This window comes from Myotis brandtii, unplaced genomic scaffold (genome assembly GCF_000412655.1).
Source record: "Myotis brandtii unplaced genomic scaffold, ASM41265v1 scaffold32, whole genome shotgun sequence".
In the NCBI taxonomy this organism is placed as follows: Eukaryota; Metazoa; Chordata; class Mammalia; order Chiroptera; family Vespertilionidae; genus Myotis; species Myotis brandtii.
This window is the reverse complement of record NW_005362269.1, coordinates 6,544,479-6,562,812: the sequence shown is the minus strand read 5'-3', so window position 1 is coordinate 6,562,812 and position 18,334 is coordinate 6,544,479. Positions and strand designations below refer to the sequence as shown.

General features: G+C 43.9%; 1 protein-coding gene across 1 annotated transcript in view; it reads left to right on the top strand.

Moving 5' to 3' along the window:
• Positions 1 to 18,334, top strand: part of ADAM19 (ADAM metallopeptidase domain 19) — a 77,250-nt gene that overhangs the window by 16,046 nt on the left and 42,870 nt on the right. The window contains exon 3 of the mRNA XM_014543158.1: positions 14,829 to 14,907. Coding sequence (XP_014398644.1) covers positions 14,829 to 14,907 — 79 coding nt within the window. The remainder of the gene's footprint in view (positions 1 to 14,828; positions 14,908 to 18,334) is intronic.

Genomic DNA, 18,334 nt, shown 5'->3' with positions numbered 1-18,334 from the left:
TTTGAATGGAATATATTTTTTCATCCCTTCACTCTCAGTCTGTGTGTATCTTTTGTTCTGAGGTGGGTCTCTTGTAGTCTGCATATATATGAGTCATGTTTTTGTATCCATTCAGTCACCCTAGGTCTTTTGACTGGAACATTTAATTCATTTATATTTAAGGTTATTATGGATAGGTATTTATTTATTGCCATTTTTATTTTCTTTATGATCTTCTCTTTCTCTCCATTTCTTCTTCTTAAAGCAGTCCCTTTAACATTTCTTGCATTGTTGGTTTGGTGGTAATGTACTCCTTTAACATTTTTTGTCTGGAAATCTTTTTTTTTTTTTTTTTTTTCCACATTTCTTCTGTTAAAAATATTGCTGTTGTGTGGATAAATTTTTATTTCTTTTTTTTGTTTGTTTTGTTTTGTTTTTTTGTATCTTTTTTTTTATTGCTTAAAGTATTACAAAGGGTATTACATATGTGTCCCTTTTTTCCCCCACCCTTGACAATCCCCTGGCCTCCCCTACCCCCCAGTGTCTTATGTCCATTGGTTATGCTTATATGCATGCATACAAGTCCTTTGGTTGATTGGAAAGCTTTTTATTTCACCTTCAATTTTAAATGATAACCTTGCTGGATACAGCAGTCTTAGATTTAGCCCTTGCTTTTCATTACTTTGAATACTTCATGCCATGCCCTTCTGGCCTGAAGCATTTCTATTGAGAAGTCAGCTGTCATTCTAATGAGAACTCCTTTGCAGGTAATTTTCCGTCTCTTTCTTGTTGCTTTAAGATTCTTTCTTTGTCTTTAACATTTGCCATTTTAATTATGATGTGTCTAGGTGTCGGTCTTTTTAGGTTCATCTTGATTGGGGCTTTCTGTGCCTCCTGAACTTGTGTGACATTTTTCTTTACCATTTTGGAGAAGTTTTCTGTCATTATTTCTTTAAACAGGTTCTCTGTTCCTTGCTCACCCTCTTCCCCTTCTGGTATTCCTATAATGTGGATGTTGTTACATCTTCCTGCTTTTTTTTTTTTTTAAATATATTTTATTGATTTTTTACAGAGAGGAAGGGAGAGAGACAGAGAGTCAGAAACATCGATGAGAGAGAAACATCGATCAGCTGCTTCCTGCACATCTCCCACTGGGGATGTGCCCACAACCCAGGCACATGCCCTTGACCGGAATCGAACCTGGGACCCCCCAGTCCGCAGGCCGACGCTCCATCCACTGAGCCAAACCGGCTTCGGCTTCCTGTTTTTAATTCATTTTTCTATTTGCTGTTGTAATTGGGTATTTATTTTTCTCTTGTCTTCCAAATCAGTGATTCGATCTCTGCTTCATCCAATCTACTTTTAATTCCTTCCAGTGTGTTCTTGATGTCATATGTTATTCTTCATTTCTGTATGGTTCTGGTTAATGGCTTCTATTTCCTCTTTCATGCTGCTATAGTTCCCACTGAGTTCCTTGTAATTTGCACTAAGCTCCTTAAGCACCTTTATAACCATTTCTTTGAATTCTATGTCTGATGGATTGCTTGTTTCCATTTCATTTAGTTCTTTTTCTGGAGATTCCTTCTTTTCTTTCATTTGGGGGTTGTTTCTTTGTCTCCCCATTTTAGCTGTCTCTTTGTATTTGTTTCCATGTATTAGATAGAACTGTTATGCCTGCCAGTCTTTGTGGGATGGCCTTATGTAGAAAATGTCTGGAGGGATCAGTGGTGCAGTTTCTTTGTTCACCTGAGCTGGATGCTCTAGGAATGCCCCTTGTGTGTGTTATTTAGGCTCTCCTGTTGTAATTGGGACTTGATTATTGATGTCCTGTTGGTGGGAGGGATCTTCCCTCCAACTTGCTCCTGGTGAAGTTCAACCCCAACATCATGGTGCCAGCTGTTATACATATACAGGTGCTGATAGAACAGAATAAGACACAACAGGACCAAACCAAAAACCACGAAAATCAAGCTACTCAGTGTAACAATAACAGGAAAGACTAAGAAGAACAAAGAAGAGAAAGCAAAGAAAATAAAAAATAAAAAAAGAATACTAAAAGACACATGACCAAAGACTTAGAGTGGATTTAAAGAAAAAGGGAAAAAATAAGATGAAAAAATGGCTATATGGAAGCAAACAGGAAGCTAAAAGAACTAGTGTAGGAGAAAAAAGAAAAGAAGACAGAAAATAAATGAAATAATAATAATGAATCTAAAATATAGTAATCATGGGTGTACTAAGCTATAGATAGGAAAAGTAAAATGGAAAAAATGAGGAAAAAGATAAAAACAAAATAAAATAAGAAACATTAATAAGAATAAAGTAGAATAGAATCAAAGGAAAGAGAGAAATTAGAGATATGTAAGGAAAAAGAGAAGAAAAAAAGAGGAAAAAACCAACAACAAAAACAAAAAAATCCACACACACACACACACACACACACACACACCAACAAACAAAACACACACACAACACACTCAAAAACCTTTGGGTCCACTATTTGTGGAGCTCACTGGATTTTGCTCTGATGTTGTTGAATCTTGTCCCTTGGTGTGTCTATCCTGGGCCTCCTGGGAGCTTCTCTGGTGCAGGTCAGTGTGAGTCACTATCCCTTTCTGGCCCTGGGCAACCTGATTGAGGTCTGAGAGGTCGAAGCCCCTAGTAGTCCAGCTGGTGAGGAGTTCTTAGCCCAGAGGCTGAGTCTGCCTTGAGTCTCACACCTTGATTGTTCCTGTTCTGAGCTGTACTCCCTTCCCCCACGGAGCTGGTCCCAGAGGTGTCAGCTGCAGGCGCTCAGGGTCCTGCTGGTGTTCACTTAGTTGTGAGGTCCGGGTGCTGTCTGTGGCAGGTGCTCATGGGTTCTGGGTTGTGTCCTGATAAAGAATATTTTAAAAGCCAGATAGTGACAGCACCCAAAAAACATTTGAGCAGGACTACTTCCAATGAAGTGTGGAGAATGGATTGGAAGAGGCAAGACCAGCATTAGTAACAAAATCCATTCAAATGCTTTATTATAATCTAAGTGAGAAATTATGGTGATCTAATTTAGGGAAGAGGTAGCTGATATGGAGAGAAGGGGATGGATTTCAAAGATATTTATATGGTGGAGTCATGGAGACTGGAGATGGGTTGAATAGGGTTGAGGGAGAGGATGAATTCAAGAACCAGTCTGAAGTTCTTGCTTCAGGAAGTAGTAGGACAGAGGTGCCAATCCCTGGGTTTGTCCTTAGCTTGTGGTGGGACCTGGGACAAGCCACTTCTTTCCTCAGGTCTTTAGGTTTCTCATTAGATGAAGGTAATAATCCCTAGTCACCAACTTTGCAGGATTGTGGTGGGGAGCCAGTGGTGAAATCTATGTGAAAAGTAGCCTCCTGTATTTTTTCCATGGCCCCCAAAGGAAGGTCTGTCCTTGTCCTAGTATTCTCTGTAATTTGTGCTCTGACATAGTCTTTCCTCCTTATCTACAATTCTAAGCACTTGATATTCTAGGAACTGGTTAGACCTCTGCCCATTCTAGCAGCTGAGGCCTCACTGGGGACCTCTCTGAGGGTTCTCAAACCAGCTTTTGTTGAAAACAATGATATCATTGAATGGGTGGACCAGGCCAGGCTTCCCTCAGCCAATTTAAGGAGAAATGGGGTCTTTATGACTTCTGTACTGATGGCTCTTTTCCAGTCTCTTCCATAGTTCCCATGGGCCCCACTACCCCCTTTTCCTCCTTCTTTTTCCCCTGAGGTTATGGGTTTGCAGAAAACTGGCAGCCTCCACATTTTCTTGTCTTGCATCAGTCTCCCTGGAGAGAGGTCCAGATGGGCCAAGGGGCTATAATGGCTGCATTATATCAGGCATGGTTTCTTTTTCCAAGCCCCCTCCCCGCTTTCTGAGGAAAGGAAGAGAAAGTCACAGAAAGGGATTCCTTTGGAGGGAGGTGAGTGCTAGCAAAAGAGGTGATTCTAAGTGTTGGCAAAGATGACAGGCTCTTGGTATTCTAGAAGTTCTTTATATCTTGATTTATTTTATTTTATTTTTCAATTATAGTTCACATTCAGTATTATTTTGTATTAAGTTTCAAGTGTTCAGCGGAGTGGTTATAATCATATGCTTTACAAAATGTCCCCCGTGATATTTTCAGTACCAACCTGTCACCATACGTAGTCATTACAATACTAGTGGCCCAGTGCACGAATTCATGCACATTGAAAGGAAATTATTTAGAAGAAATATTTTAATATCGCTATTCACCCTTTCTCTATAATAGAAGTGTCAACCAAATTCATGATTGACAATGACAGATGGAAACACACATGTGCGATTAGCACCAGCAGGAACTTTATATGTATCACACATGCGTGAGTCAACTTAGCCTTTTATAGATATAGATAAACTTGCTTAATTAGACCTGCTTTCTGATTTAGCTAAGCCCAGTGAAGCACCCCAACTTCTCTTTCAGGTAATTATCAGCAACACAGCAGTAAATATCAACATGAAGCAGATTATTATTGTAGATCATGCAGGGAGAACGAAGGGTAAAATATTTAACTGCAGCAGTGTTTGACCATATTCTGTGCAGTGAGAAAACTTGAAGTCATTTTCAAGGTCCACCATTTCTTCTTTTCAATCGGGTCAAGTTTCTAAGCTTTCTAAATCTCCATTTTCTGGCTAATGGAAAGAAAATAGGATTCCACCGAGTCTCCTATCTACCTACTCCAGGACTTCTGTGAGGATCAAATGAGACGAGGCATGGGAAAATGCTTCACAGACATTTGGTTACAGTGCAAAATGTTTCCACCTGGCTATGAAGCAAGTTGTGTTCCTGGGCTGAAGAAACTCCAAGGAGGATAGTCGCTACAAGAGGAAGCTGGGCATTGCTACATGACATCATTACCCAGACGGACACTTAGCATATTAGCCTTTTATATAGAGAGATTATTGACTATATTCCCTGTGCTGTGATGTATATCCCTGTGACTGTTTTGTAATTACCAATTTATACTTCTCAATTCCTTCCCCTTTTTCACCCAGTCCCCCAACCTCCTTTCCCTCTGACACCCATCATTCTGTTCTCTGTGATCTCTTGACTTCTTGATGTTAGATTTGTGGTTTGGATAAACTTGCTTTCAGTTGTGTGGTTATAGGAGATCAGCAATGTTGAGTGAGCATTCTGAGTACCTGATCTGTTGGCTGTCTTTCTTCACCTTACCTGCATGCACACATATGCACCCCTGCTCTATACCTGTCTACATGTAGGCAGCTTGTTAGGGGAATTAGGAAGTTGGTTGCAGCACTGGTTTGCAGCAATTCTAGGAAGGCAGGAAGATGAGCCTTGAAACAGTGACTTGGGTTCTGAGAACCAGATAGTGGTATCTACCTTCTGTGTGTCCTGTTAGTGTTTGCAAAGGACTTTCACAGATGACCTTATAGGGAAGAAAAAAATAATTTTCCCTCTAGTTGTCTAAGTTCTCAGCTTATTAGCAAGAGGGATTAGCAAGAGAAAAACAAACAGAAGTTAACATGTCTACATGAGAGATATCCAGGGAAAAATGAGCAACTCACTTAGAATTCAGTATTCTATAGCATCCTCAACAAAGAACAATACATGTGTAGAGAAATGACAGGATAAAGGAAAGAGCTGTTAGGCCTCTAAAGGCAGTAAGCTGTGGGTAAATATATGGTATATAAATGGTGGATAAAGGCTAGTCAGTCAAGTTTGTTTTGCAAATTCCTTTGGTGCCTTCTCCAAACTGATAGGGTCTAAAATTGTCTCTGGTAATGAACTTCTGTCCTTGAGAGAGAGGAGTGGAGGGAGGCCTTTGAAAATTGATGTCCTTCTAGACAAATAGGGGAAGGCCAAGGTGCTTTGCTTGTAGTATCTGCTTCTTCTCAATTGCCTTCAGCTCCAAATAATCCTGTGCTAAAGTGGTATATTTGGGGAGGCATATTCTGCCACCATTCAGCCTCCTCTGATCTTCATGATGGGAGATAGAGGTGCAGGAAAACCGTGCATGATGCCTGGCACACAGTTGGCCTCAATAAATGTTTGCGGCATGAGTGAGTGGGCTTGCAAATGCAGAGCCGAGGGCTCAGAAGAGGTACTGCTGCTTGGCCCAAGACCCAGAGCAAATAGGTGATGGATTCAAGCCAGGAGGAACTCGGTCTTCCCGATGCCGTGTGCCCCATAGTTTGTACACTATTATGCTGCTTAATAAGCAATTATTGATGAGATTGCATGTGCATCCTTCCTCTCTGCCCTCTGGGAGTGTCTGGATGGCTGACTCTTGGATTATTTACCACTGACATTTAGCTTATCTTACTTTCGTTTATTTAGACTGATGGGTTTAGAAGCAAAATCGAACTGTATGATGGTAGATATGTTGCTTTTGCTCATTTTCAAGTTCTTCATCTGTAAAAGTGAAATGGGGTAAGCATTGGACAGAGAGGGTGGCATAGAGGTTCTTTTTTTTTTTGTGGTAAATTCTGTAGTTTCTGCACTAATGCCCCTCCCCCCAAAAAACCCTTCATGGAAAGGATACGGGACAGCACATCGAATGAGGGAAAAGGTGTAGGACTGGGGCTTGGGAAGGATAGGATTGAGGAATTCATAGACAGTCTCCTCAGGTGCCACCACTGGAGTGACTCAGCTCCAGCCATTTTCACGAGGTGTCACTCACCTTGAAATTCAGCTAAATGAGACCTGATTGTCCTGGCTTGAAATGACTGACTCTGGGTGCTCCCAGCCAGTAGGTAGCGAAAGGGGAACATTTCTCTAAATGCAAATCAGGGCACTGTTATCCCAAGGAAGCGGCAGGGATGCCGAGGCCAGGACAACAGATGTTCATGACGACTTAGGAGGCCTTTCCAAGTTCTAACCTTCTTGGCTTGTGCTTCGGCTGTGGTTTGTGCTTTAGGATGCAAAGAAACATTAGGCAATATTTATCAAAGTTATGGGATTTTTAATCAGAGCCTAAAAGGGACCAGGCACCCACCTGTAGGGCAAGTTGGATTGTGGTCTTTACCCACCTGCTTTTTGTTTGTTTTTCATGGGATGGTCCACCTATTCCCTTCTTTCTAAGCATATTCTCAAAGGTCCTGTGATCTTAGAGGTTCATTTTCTTCACTTCCTCTGTCTCATCCACAAAGTTTATCTCTACAATATGGCCAGTTACCTTTCACATTGGTCCTTCCTTTCAGGTTAATCTGATAAACAAGCATTCGTGGTTATTTATCAAAGACTGGTTGCTAAAAGGCTACTATCAAGCAATGTTTCACTTTTTTATCTTTCTCAGAAATAGTAAAATAGTACCCCATTTCTCTTATCTGCTCTTATCCATTTCCAGTAAATACCCATAGTGGGCTACGCAGGACTGAAACAGAGCTGTAACCTCTGCGTGGGTGAGCCATTTTTAGGGCTCCACAGGTCCCTGCCAGTTAAGCTCCCTGATCCCAGGAAGTTGACCCTGTCTGCACAGAGAGCTTGCTCATCTTTGTGGAGGCAGCCAAGAGGGAGGCCTGAAGAGGATTAAATAAAGACCCTGCTGACCAAAGGAGTAAACAGCGCTTATCCAAACATCCTTTGGTATTTAACATAAAAGCAAAACACGGGATCAGGAGCTGGTCAGAAGAAAACCAGGTCTTGTGGGGACTAGGAGCCGATGTAAGGTGAAGTGGTTGGTGAAAAGGAGTGTTGATTTAACGCATTGTTGGGAAACTTCTTAATAGAAGGTTAAAAAAACACACATGCCAAGTAGCTTTGGCTTTGGGCCACGCTTGCGGGTGGTGCCATCTTGCTCCCAGTGCTGCTGCTGCAGCTGGTCCCCAGCAGCAATGAGGCTTGCTCTGGGGAGGCCTTGGGGTAGGAGGAGATCCCTGCTCTTTCTTTCAAGTTCCCCCTTCCATGGCCTCCCTATTCCCTCAGAAAGGAACGTGGGCCCTTGGACTTGTCAGTCCCTTATTTGGCTTTGGGGCTTGCCTTGGCATGTTTATTTCCATTCCTTTGGAGTCAGGGATGGAATGAGCACTGGTTGAGAAATCTTGATTCTAAAACAGCTCGAGCCATCTCTTCCCCCCTTGTCTTTCTTCTTCGAAAACAAAAGAAAACAAAGCAATACTTACTGAATTTGGTATATGACTGTCCCAAATATGGCACAAGAGCGCCCTTGTCCGCTCTCTGAGACTAGCGCTCCGCTTCTCTCCAACCCTTCCCAGAACCTGCCCGTCCTGGGCATCACTGCTTTCATTTGATAGGGAAACAGGCTGAGTAGCTTGTGACTTGCATAGTATCTCCTTGCTCATTAAAAAACATTAATATTAAAATTTCCAAACATCCTTGAGGGGAGAGAAACTAGATTATGAACCCTCAAAAACTCATTATCTCTATGTAACAATGATTAAAGCTTCATAGGTAGTTCTGGAAAAAACGATACCAACGATATTTGTAAAACACAAAGACTTGACACTGTTCAAGGAGTTTTTTAATTTTTTTTTTTACATTTCTTCATTTTATTTAAGCACATATTTTAAATTAGCTGGTCTTCTAACCTTTCACAGCATATGAAGTAGATTGCCATTTCCCCCATTTTATTGATGAGAAAACTGAGGCACAGACTCACAGAACTAATAAGCATCAGAGCTAGTGTTTGACTGTATTTCCCCATTCGATTTTCTCGAGGAAGCTGTGGGTAGTAATTATTCCTCTGTTCACTTGCCATCTGGGAAATGGGGGGCTCGAGTGAGTGAAGCTCTTCTCATACAAATGCACCTCTCAGTCTTATTTACTGACAAATGGGGGACCCGCAGGATGATAAGACTGGTTTAAACATTAGAAAAAAGGAATGTTGAAATGGATTGCTTAAATTAGATACAAAGCTTGTTAATTAATATCCTAGGGGCAATGAACAATGCATAACCCTTGGCTGTTCTCTCTTCCACTGGATGGAAATAATTTGCGTCTCTATTGTACCTTATTAGGTTTTTACAAGTTACATTCTCGTTTTTAAAAAGAGCTGCCCTAATTAACTGTGAATAGTCTTTTCCAGTTTAAGGCAGCTGGCCTCTCAAGAGTCTATGACCTGACAGTGCCCTTGTTGTGACATTGAAGGGGACTTCAGGCATCTTGACTCATTTCCAGGGTTTGAAAGGCCAGTCATCTGGAGAGTAGTGTGGCTGGTACTCAAACCAAAGCTTTCCGAGCCCCAGGCTTTCCCTATACCTTGTGCTGGTATCGTTTTTTAGGTTTGGGGAGGTTAGAAATGGGAAACAGAATTTAAAATGTTAAAATTGATCCAGTGGAGCAGGAGAATTCTCAGAGCCGGAAAAAGTATCACCTGGAAAAACTATTAGAAATACAGATTTCTGAGTCCTTCTCTAGAGAATAAAATTCTCTGTGGGTCTGGGATGGGGCCTGGGATACTATTTTTTTTTCCATAGCATTTCCGGGTGTAGTGCAGTTACTGGACTAAGTCCCATAATGATGGCGTTAAGAGCATGAGCAAGAAATGAAAGAGGCTTATGTCATCACCAATACAGGAAGGCAGGGCAAGGTTCCTCCAGGGAAAATAAGAGGGACCGGCCAGGCTGCACCTCCCAAGCATCACCAGTGTCTAAGTGCCCGGATACTCTCGGAAAAGCAAGATGGGGCCAAAAGCTGGGGGAAGAAGCAGTCAGTAAAAATAGCCCCTGGGATGGCGGAGTGATGTTTGCTTCCGCTGAGCTTGTCTGCATAGGTTTTTCAAGGTGGTTTGGAAATTGTTGGCACTCTGTCTTCACCGCTTTGCTTATCTGAAGCAGCAGGAAGGAGAGCTGATCTGAGAGATATTTTGCAACGTTGCTTTGAGTTGAAGTTGAGAGAGGCATTTCAAGTTTGTCTGACAGTAAACAGCCCTTCAGACGATGGTGCTGGGTTTGAAGGCCCCGAGCCTTAGGAAAGGTGGGGTCAGGGGAGTGTGCCTTTGGGATCAGACGACACGTTACAAAAAGGTTCCAGGCTGCCACGGGCAGTTCACTTGTCCTTCCCTGGAGAGCAACCTTATGTTTTATGTCTGATATTTGGGAGCTGATTTCCCCAGGTGGCATTCAGAAGATGCAGGTCTTGCTCAAGGACTTTGGGGTCTGGGGCAGCCTGGGTTTCGCCAGGTGGACATTCCAATGCTGGCTGCTGTTAGCATTGGACAGGATGTGGACCTGCCTGCGGGCTTGTGAGCCTGGAGGGACCCGCAGGGGGCTCTTACAGAGGGCAGGAGGGTGCACAGAAACTGCTTTTCCATCAAAGCCAGAAAAAGGAGGGGGCGGGGTGGGAAATCTTAGATAGCCCTTCTCTCTTCCTGGACACACATCACTCACAACTCGTTTCCTGAAAATCCTAATACACTCCAGTGCTGAGAGACGGCTTCCTGCCGATCTGCTGAGCCAGCTCCTTGTCAGGGAGGAGATGAGAACAAGATGTGGTCAGAGAAGGGGCGGGTGGGCCGAGCTGGGCTGCTCAGTGGCCCCGTGGCCACTCTGCGAGGGGACAGCAGTGTCTGCAGGTCCTGAGAGCAGTGCCAGGGCATTGCATGGGCACAGATGGGCCCAGCTCGGGGCAGCGGGAAGTATTCGAAAGCAGTGTCTCATCTATCAGTAAAATTGCACAGATGGTGGTGATGAAACATGACCCTTCCTTTTGCTTCAAGAAGAAAGGACCTTCCTGGCCAACATCTGCAACCCCATTTGGGGAAAGGGTTGTTATTGCAACACACACACACATACACACACACACACACAACTAGCCCTGAAGTTCTCACACACACACACACACACACACACAACTAGCCCTGAAGTTCTCACGTGTCCATCCTCTTCTTCCTGCCCCATGCTTTGCTTTTATGCCTATTGCTCCTCTCTGCACCCAATCGCACTTAAGAGCTGAATCTCCTTTGTGTAACAGCACATGTGTCCTCAAGGCCACTGTCATCGCCATCAAACTGTGCTTTGGACTGCTGGTTCCTGGCAGTGCTGTAGTTTTATGCTCCCACCTTCTAAGAGAGACAGAACAGAAAACTGCTTTAAAAGTATGGTCAGGACCAGCAGACCTGGTTGGAAACCCGGCTCTGACACGGTACCGTGAGAGCCTGGACAGTTACACATCCAGTTCCCAATGTCCTCAGTTACAACATGGGGAAGGGGTTAGTACCTTCCTCAGAGGTGTGTCGTGAGGGTGAAGTAATTGAACACATAAATACATGTGAACGATTCTGATGGCAACTTTTCTGGGTTTCCCAAGCTCAGAAGGATCCAGGGTGTGGTGGAGGCAGGGTGCGATGGAGGCAGGAAGATGACCCGAGCTTCTTTGATATTTCTGAAGATTGCCTTCCTTAAAAGTATGTTGAAATCTTGTGGTCTAGAGTGTTCGTTTTGATCTCAACCCCAGAGGTCTGCCGGCTTCGGTGTACCTGGGGTGGAGCCCGACAAGCTGCATTTTTAACTAGCTCCTAGCAGGGCTGATGCTGCTGGTCCCAGGAGGGCAGTTAGGTAGACGAGGAAGCCGATTGTTCCTTGGAGACTCAGAAGACAGAAGGAAAGGCCAAGTAGGCACCGCTCACAGAGAGGTAGTTTCTGGTTCAGTGTAAGGACTTTCTTTAACTACTAGATGCGGTCTCAGGAGCTCCCTGTCACTGGCTATGTCCAGAGATGAATGGCCATCTGGCAGATTCCTGTACAAAGTAGAATGTTCATTCATTTATTCATTCGTCCACTTATTCACCAAATAAATATGGGCCTCCTGCCTGGTAGCAGCTGGAAGCTGCGGAGAAGCCTCAAACAAGGCAGCCATGTCCCCTGCTCTTAGTGAGCCCATAGTCCAGTAAGTTTGCCTGATTCTTAAAGTCCTTTCAATGTGGAGACTCTGAGAGTCTTATGAGTGGCTGAGGACTGGCAAGAATGTGGTCACCTGTGAGGTTCACTCTGGATGGCTTTCTTTGGAGCGTCTTAATGTCGCCGGATGAATAATTCTCCCCCTAAGACTGAGAAGAGGCTGATAATGTATTTATCAGGAGTACATTTTCAATGAGAACGTTTACATCCCACTGGCGCCTGGATAGACCATTAAACTCTGAACCCCTGCCTGGCTGTCCATTATGCAGTCTCTGAAACCAGACCTAGGAAATGGGGCTGCAGGAATGAGCTAATTGCTTTTTTTGCCACTCCCAAGTGATCTACTGGAGCGTTACTGGCTGGGGAGATTTAAAGGGAAATAGGTAATTCCATCAGTTTTGCTGGGTCCTTCCATGGTACTTCCTGTTGAAAGCAATAGTGATAAACGCTGACCTTTACTAAGCTCCACTCTGTACCTACTTGGTGGTAAGCCCTTTTCTTGCATTTTGTCGGTTTACTCTTATGGCAATCATGTTAAGTAAGGATATTGTCTTCATTTTTGAAGAAGAGAAAACAGATATTCAGAGGGAAAAAGTAAGTCATTTATGGCCATAGACACAGCAAATGTTAGAACTGGTATTGAAACCTTAGTCTCGCCGACACCAGACCATGTTCTCAGCTCCTAGCATGCTGATCGACTCATTCATTTACTGGTTCCTTCGTTTATCCATTCCTTCATCCAATAATTAGTTAAATTGTTCTTTCATTGAGTAAATGTTAAACAGGGATATATACTGGTGAGCAGAGCAGCTTGGCCTCTGTCCTCATGGGGCCCACAGTTTATCTCCCTCAGACACATAAGTGACTCCTCCCTAGATACTTGGCTGCTTAGATGCTCAGGAGAAAGAGAAAGGGCTGGGAGGCAGAACTCGGCAAGTTAGCTACTGACCCAGAGTTTCCTTGTAATGAGAGCTTCTCTACACAAGCTGAGTTTTGGGCTTTGCTTTATTTTGACATTTCCCCATTGGGTTTCTTTTCTTGTTGTCCAAGGCTGGATGTTGAAGGGCTTGACATGATACAAGAGATCATTCTGTGGCATTTGCCTTCTGACTGCACTCTAGGGGTGGAGGGGAATCTGAGCGTCAGGAGTCCCAGAACTCTTATTAGAGTTGGAAGTGACTCTAGAGACGCTCTTCAATGACCCCATCTTTTTGGGAAATGTCACCTCTTCCAGAATCAGAGTGGTCCCTGCAGATTCCTTTGGCCTTCCATGCTGGCCTGAGCCTATATTTTCTTCTTCTGAAAAGGAGTTTCAAATTAGGTTTTCAGTTTTCAAAATAAACGCAAGATCATTATTTTAAAAAATCAACCGATTTTCAGAAATATGCAACTGACATTGTGAACATCTGCAGTCCCCTCAGATAACCACCATCAGCAGTGGGCACTGGCTTCCCCAGTTGTTTTCAATGCAGACACTGGGGCAGCGGTTTCCAACTGGTGGTCCGCGGACCACTGGTGGTCCGTGAGGTCTGAAAGGTTGGCAACCGCTGCATTAGGGTGGACTATTATTGTTTTTCACTTAAAGGGATTTTGAAAATGCATATTTTCCTAAAACTTATTTTTTTGTCGAACTCAATTTTAGACATTCTTTCCAATTAGTATATATAGATCCACTTAATTCTTTGTTTTTGGTTAGACTCCAATTTCTCTTCCATTAGAAACCTTTTTGCCCTCTGACCTTGACTTTCTACAGGTACATTCTGCTTTCAGTGTGGCTGAGCTAGTTGGAGCATCCATTGGCTCCTTTATTATTATTATTATTACTAGAGGCCTGGTGCACAAATTCATGCACGGGTGGGATTCCTCCTGGCTGGGCCTGGGGTGTGGGTGAACCAGATTCGGGGCTGTCAGGGCCCCAGCAGCAAAGTCTGGGTCAGTGTGCATCATAGCTACTGGCTGGTCGTCTGGTCGTTCCAGTCATTTGGTTGTAACGGTCACTTGGGGGTCAGTGTGCATCATAGCTACTGGCTGGTCGTCTGGTTGTTCCGGTCGTTCCAGTCATTTGGTTGTAACGGTCACTTGGGAATATATATGTATATGTGTGTGTGTGTGTGTGTGTGTGTGTGTGTGTGTGTATAATTTTTTACTTTTAGAGAAATTCTAGGAACCTTGCTTGGTGTTGCCTTTGCTTTGGTGAGATATTCTTAACCTCAGCTTCAGGTGTGTGTGTGTGTGTGTGTGTGTGTGTATATAATTTTTTACTTTTAGAGAAATTCTAGGAACTTTGCTTGGTGTTGCCTTTCCTTTGGTGAGATATTCTTAACCTCAGCTTCAGGCGGTCTGTAGTAAGAGAGAAACCAATGTCTAATTTTAGAAAAGAATTTATTAGAAGGGTAACACACAGAAGTACCAGGTCTCAGGAAATCTGAACCACTAGGTCTCAGAAAGGACAGGCCAAGGCAGACTCAGGAATCCATGCAGCAGGAACAAAGGAACAGATGGATTGCTCCCATCTGTTCAGCTCTTGCAGCATTATTCCATTGGCTTAGCTTGGATCATGGCCACCCTTGGCAAGGCTGGGGAGGACACCTGGATTGACAGTCTCACCAAAACATGCAACAGGGGAGAGGTATTTCCTTAAAGAAAAATTGGTGTGCTGATTCTTCCTTGGATGCAGTGGTAGAAAAATCAATCCAGGTAAATTTTGAGTTATGTGTTTGCATGTGTGTTCCCAGGACTCAGAAAAAGTTTAAGATCACTGCTTTCGTCTGTTGACTCCATCTGGTTGTCTGAACTCAATGATAACCCCCACAAATACAAAATTCATAGTAAACTCTTCCTCCTGGTTTTCTTTTAGTTTCTTAGTCCCTTTGGCCACCCCATTTCTCCTGCACTGAGACGTGGGGGATAGTTCTGCCTGCTTCAGTTAGAATGGCCAGCCATAGTTCCCAGGAGGGTGGAGTCCATCACCTCAGGAGACTAATGTCTTTTCTTATTCTTCACAGATACCTTTTCGCTCCAACCTACACAGAAACGCATTATACTCCGAGTGGCAACCCTCGAACCACCATGCTGAAATCCGAGGTAAGTTCCGGTCAACAAATAGCTACCAAACAACTGCCCTCCCTAGTCCCACCCCTGAGAAGTGAGGAGACAACAGCGGAACTAGATGGAGATGTCCCTCCTCCAAAGCGTTGTTTCCCCTGACTAAAGACCAAGGGAGCCAGCAGGAGAGGCCAAGTGTGAACCTGTTGTTTCCTACATGCACCCTTTCCTTTGATGGCTAAAATGGTCAATTTTAGGATAATTGCATCTGATTAAAATTGGTTAGATAAACCAATGTTAACCATTGGTTAGAATCACCATGAAGCATACATTTTCCTTGCTTTATGTTAATTTCTCACATATTAACAGAAGGTTAAGCAAAAGGAGTGATTTCTGGTAATCCTGTCATCTCACCTAATCAGAAGTCTAATTATTCCTTTTTCACTTGGATCTGTAAGGTTTTGTAGTCTGCTAAGGTTTTTGTAGTCTTTTTTTAAAAAATATATTTTATTGATTTTTTACAGAGAGGAAGGGAGAGGGATAGAAAGTTAGAAACATCGATGAGAGAGAAACATCGATCAGCTGCTTCCTGCACACTCCCTACTGGGTATGTGCCCGCAACCAAGGTACATGCCCTTGGTCGGAATCGAACCTGGGACCCTTGAGTCCGCAGGCCGACGCTCTATCCATGGAGCCAAACCGGTTAGGGTTGTAGTCTTTTTTAATGTGACTTTAGGTTATGAAGATTTTCTTATTTTGCTTCTATATCCATATTGGGTATTTTTCCCCTCAAAGTAGTTTTTCAGTACAGATGTTTGCACGAAGATTTGTCATTTAAAAAATGGTTTTTCAGATGGATACATTTTAGTTGGCTTCACAACCCACTGGTGAACATTGAAGGTAGTGAATCATGCACATTTCATGGTTTGCTTGCTCTTCCTACCAGGGGGCCCATTAAAGCAGCGGTTCTCAACCTGTGGGTCGCAACCATAGGAAAACACATATAGCATATCAGATATTTACATTACAATTCATAACAGTAGCAAAATTACAGTTATGAAGTAGCAACGAAAATAATTTGATGGTTGGGGGTCACCACAACATGAGGAACTGTATTAAAGGGTCGCGGCATTAGGAAGGTTGAGAACCACTGCAAAGTCATAGGCTCAGAGCAGAGCAGAGGTTCTCAATCAGGAGTGATTTTGTTTTCAATCATCCATTTACTTAAACTTTTGTTGATATGCGGGTAACTAATATGAAGCAAAGAAAATATGCTTCACGATGATTTATACCAATTTTAATTCAATGTAATTATTATAAAATATACTATTTGTTTGTTTGACCATCTGAGCCAGCAAAGGAGGGGGCACTCGGCAATGTCTGGGGACAGTTTTGATTGTCATGGCCAAGAGGTGGATGCTATTGGCACCTAAAAGGTAGAGGCCAGGGGTGCTGCTAACCTACAACACAGGACAATCTCCCCTTTCCCCCCAGGGAATTACCTGGCTCCGAGTGTCACTAGTGCCCAGGTTGAAACACTGGGTTGCAGTGACCCTTCTCAGACTCTGGGCTGATGGGATGGACTGGAGGAGAAGGGAAGGTGGACTCTGGCAGGGGGCATAATGGACTTGAGTGGCATGTAGAGATGGGAGATGTGGTGTGAAGACAGCAGCACAGGCCACTGTCAGTCATTACCAACTCAGGTTACTTTATCAGATTACCCTTGAATGACGAAAGGGACACTAGATGTGTGGTAGCAGGTAGCAGGCAAGTTGGCTGTGTCTTTGTATCTTTGAGGAGGCTGTCCAGCTGTGGTGTGTCCACACATATTCTTCAATGCCCCTTGGCCAAAAGTCTTTCCTTCCTTAAGATTTCTGTTCTCCGCCTTGGGGAAGGCAGGGAGGGGACAGGCGTGCCTCGAAAGTCCTAGCCATGCCAACCTCACAAAGCACCCTCCTCTGAGTTGGGCTCTGCATTGATATACCAGCAGCTCAAGAATGGGTCTTAGTGCACAAGTTTGCCGTGACCTCATGCTTCCTGCTATGAAAGCCCCTCAGGGTGGCCCTGTCCGGCCGAGAAGCTGAGAAGGAATGAGATGACTTCATGACTGTTCATTTACTTGCTCTTTGTGCTCTCAGAATTAGGCAGAGAACCAGCCCTCAATCCCAGAATGCCCCTCTTTCCTAAAGGTCTTGCTGACCCAAGTATGGCAGAAGTTATTGTTTTCTTACAACCCCTGCTACAGCAAAGCCCCCACCCTGCCCCATGGGGATCCCAGTCAGCTTTCTTATTTGGGAGCTGAAGACTCAAAGAGAAGTGGGAATAGAATGAACCATTTAGCTGCATTTGACCCAAAAGTTGAGGACCACACTCTACTACCAAACTTGGCCTGGGGCAGCGGGAGTTCTGGGAACCTTATCAAATTCATCAGCTGGGCCGCTAGGCTGTAGGCTACAGCCCTAATCTAGGTCAGATCGCTGGGGGAATGGGTCTGTGAATATGTTCCAATAGAAAGAGTTACAGCGTTTGGGGTCTAAAGCCAGGGTTTTAGTTTTGGCTTTAGCTATTTGACCTTAAACAACCCTTTTGACTACACTAGTGTTGAGTTTCTTCTTCTGAAAATTAGATATGCTAAGATCCGACTCTCAGGGCTGTGGAAGGGTAAGATGAAGCACTGATTTTATGGGAATTTATAAACATCTCTTGCAAAGCCACATTTTACACATGAGGAAATTGAGAGAGGAGAAAAAGTACCATGCTTCAGTTCAGATAACCAGCAAATGGCAAGGCTGAGAGAGTAGACCTCAAGTTTCCATTGGTGCTAGAAGATCATAGTTTTGACAAGTTAATTGGTATGCACTTCGCTGGGAGAGGCAGAGCATGGAGTCTGAAGTCAGCCTGCTGGGGTTTTAATCTTCATTCTGCTGTGTGGCCTGTGAATGACAAAACCTCCCCAACCTTTAGTTTCCCTTTTTTAAAAAAAATGGGAGTAGTATATCTACCCCATAAGGCTTTGTAAGTTGTTTATCCAGTAGTAAAAGCTGGATGGATGTTATCCCTTGTTACTAACGCTGAATGGCAGGCGTTATTACAGTATACTTGCGACGTCATGTGTGAAAGCCCTTGGGAAATGTAAGGCATGCTGCAAGTCAGTAGGGATGCTGTTTCGGAGAGCACCAGGCAGTGAGCAGGTCCAATGGGAGGAGGTACCAGGACTGTCATGCCCAGCACTGGCTCCGAGTTCTCTTTATATTTCTGAACTTCTTGACTCTCCATCACTCCAATATCTGTGAGCCCCATTTACCCCATACAGGCTCGGCCCCCTCTTCTACCCACAAATGATCCTGGGTCATGGAGTCCATGGCCTTGTTGCTGAGTTCTAAGGACCAGGTTTAGAACTTAAACGCTGACAATGTGCCTCCAGGTCTCACAAGAGCGGGGCCGCGGGTGGGGCGGGGGGGCGGGG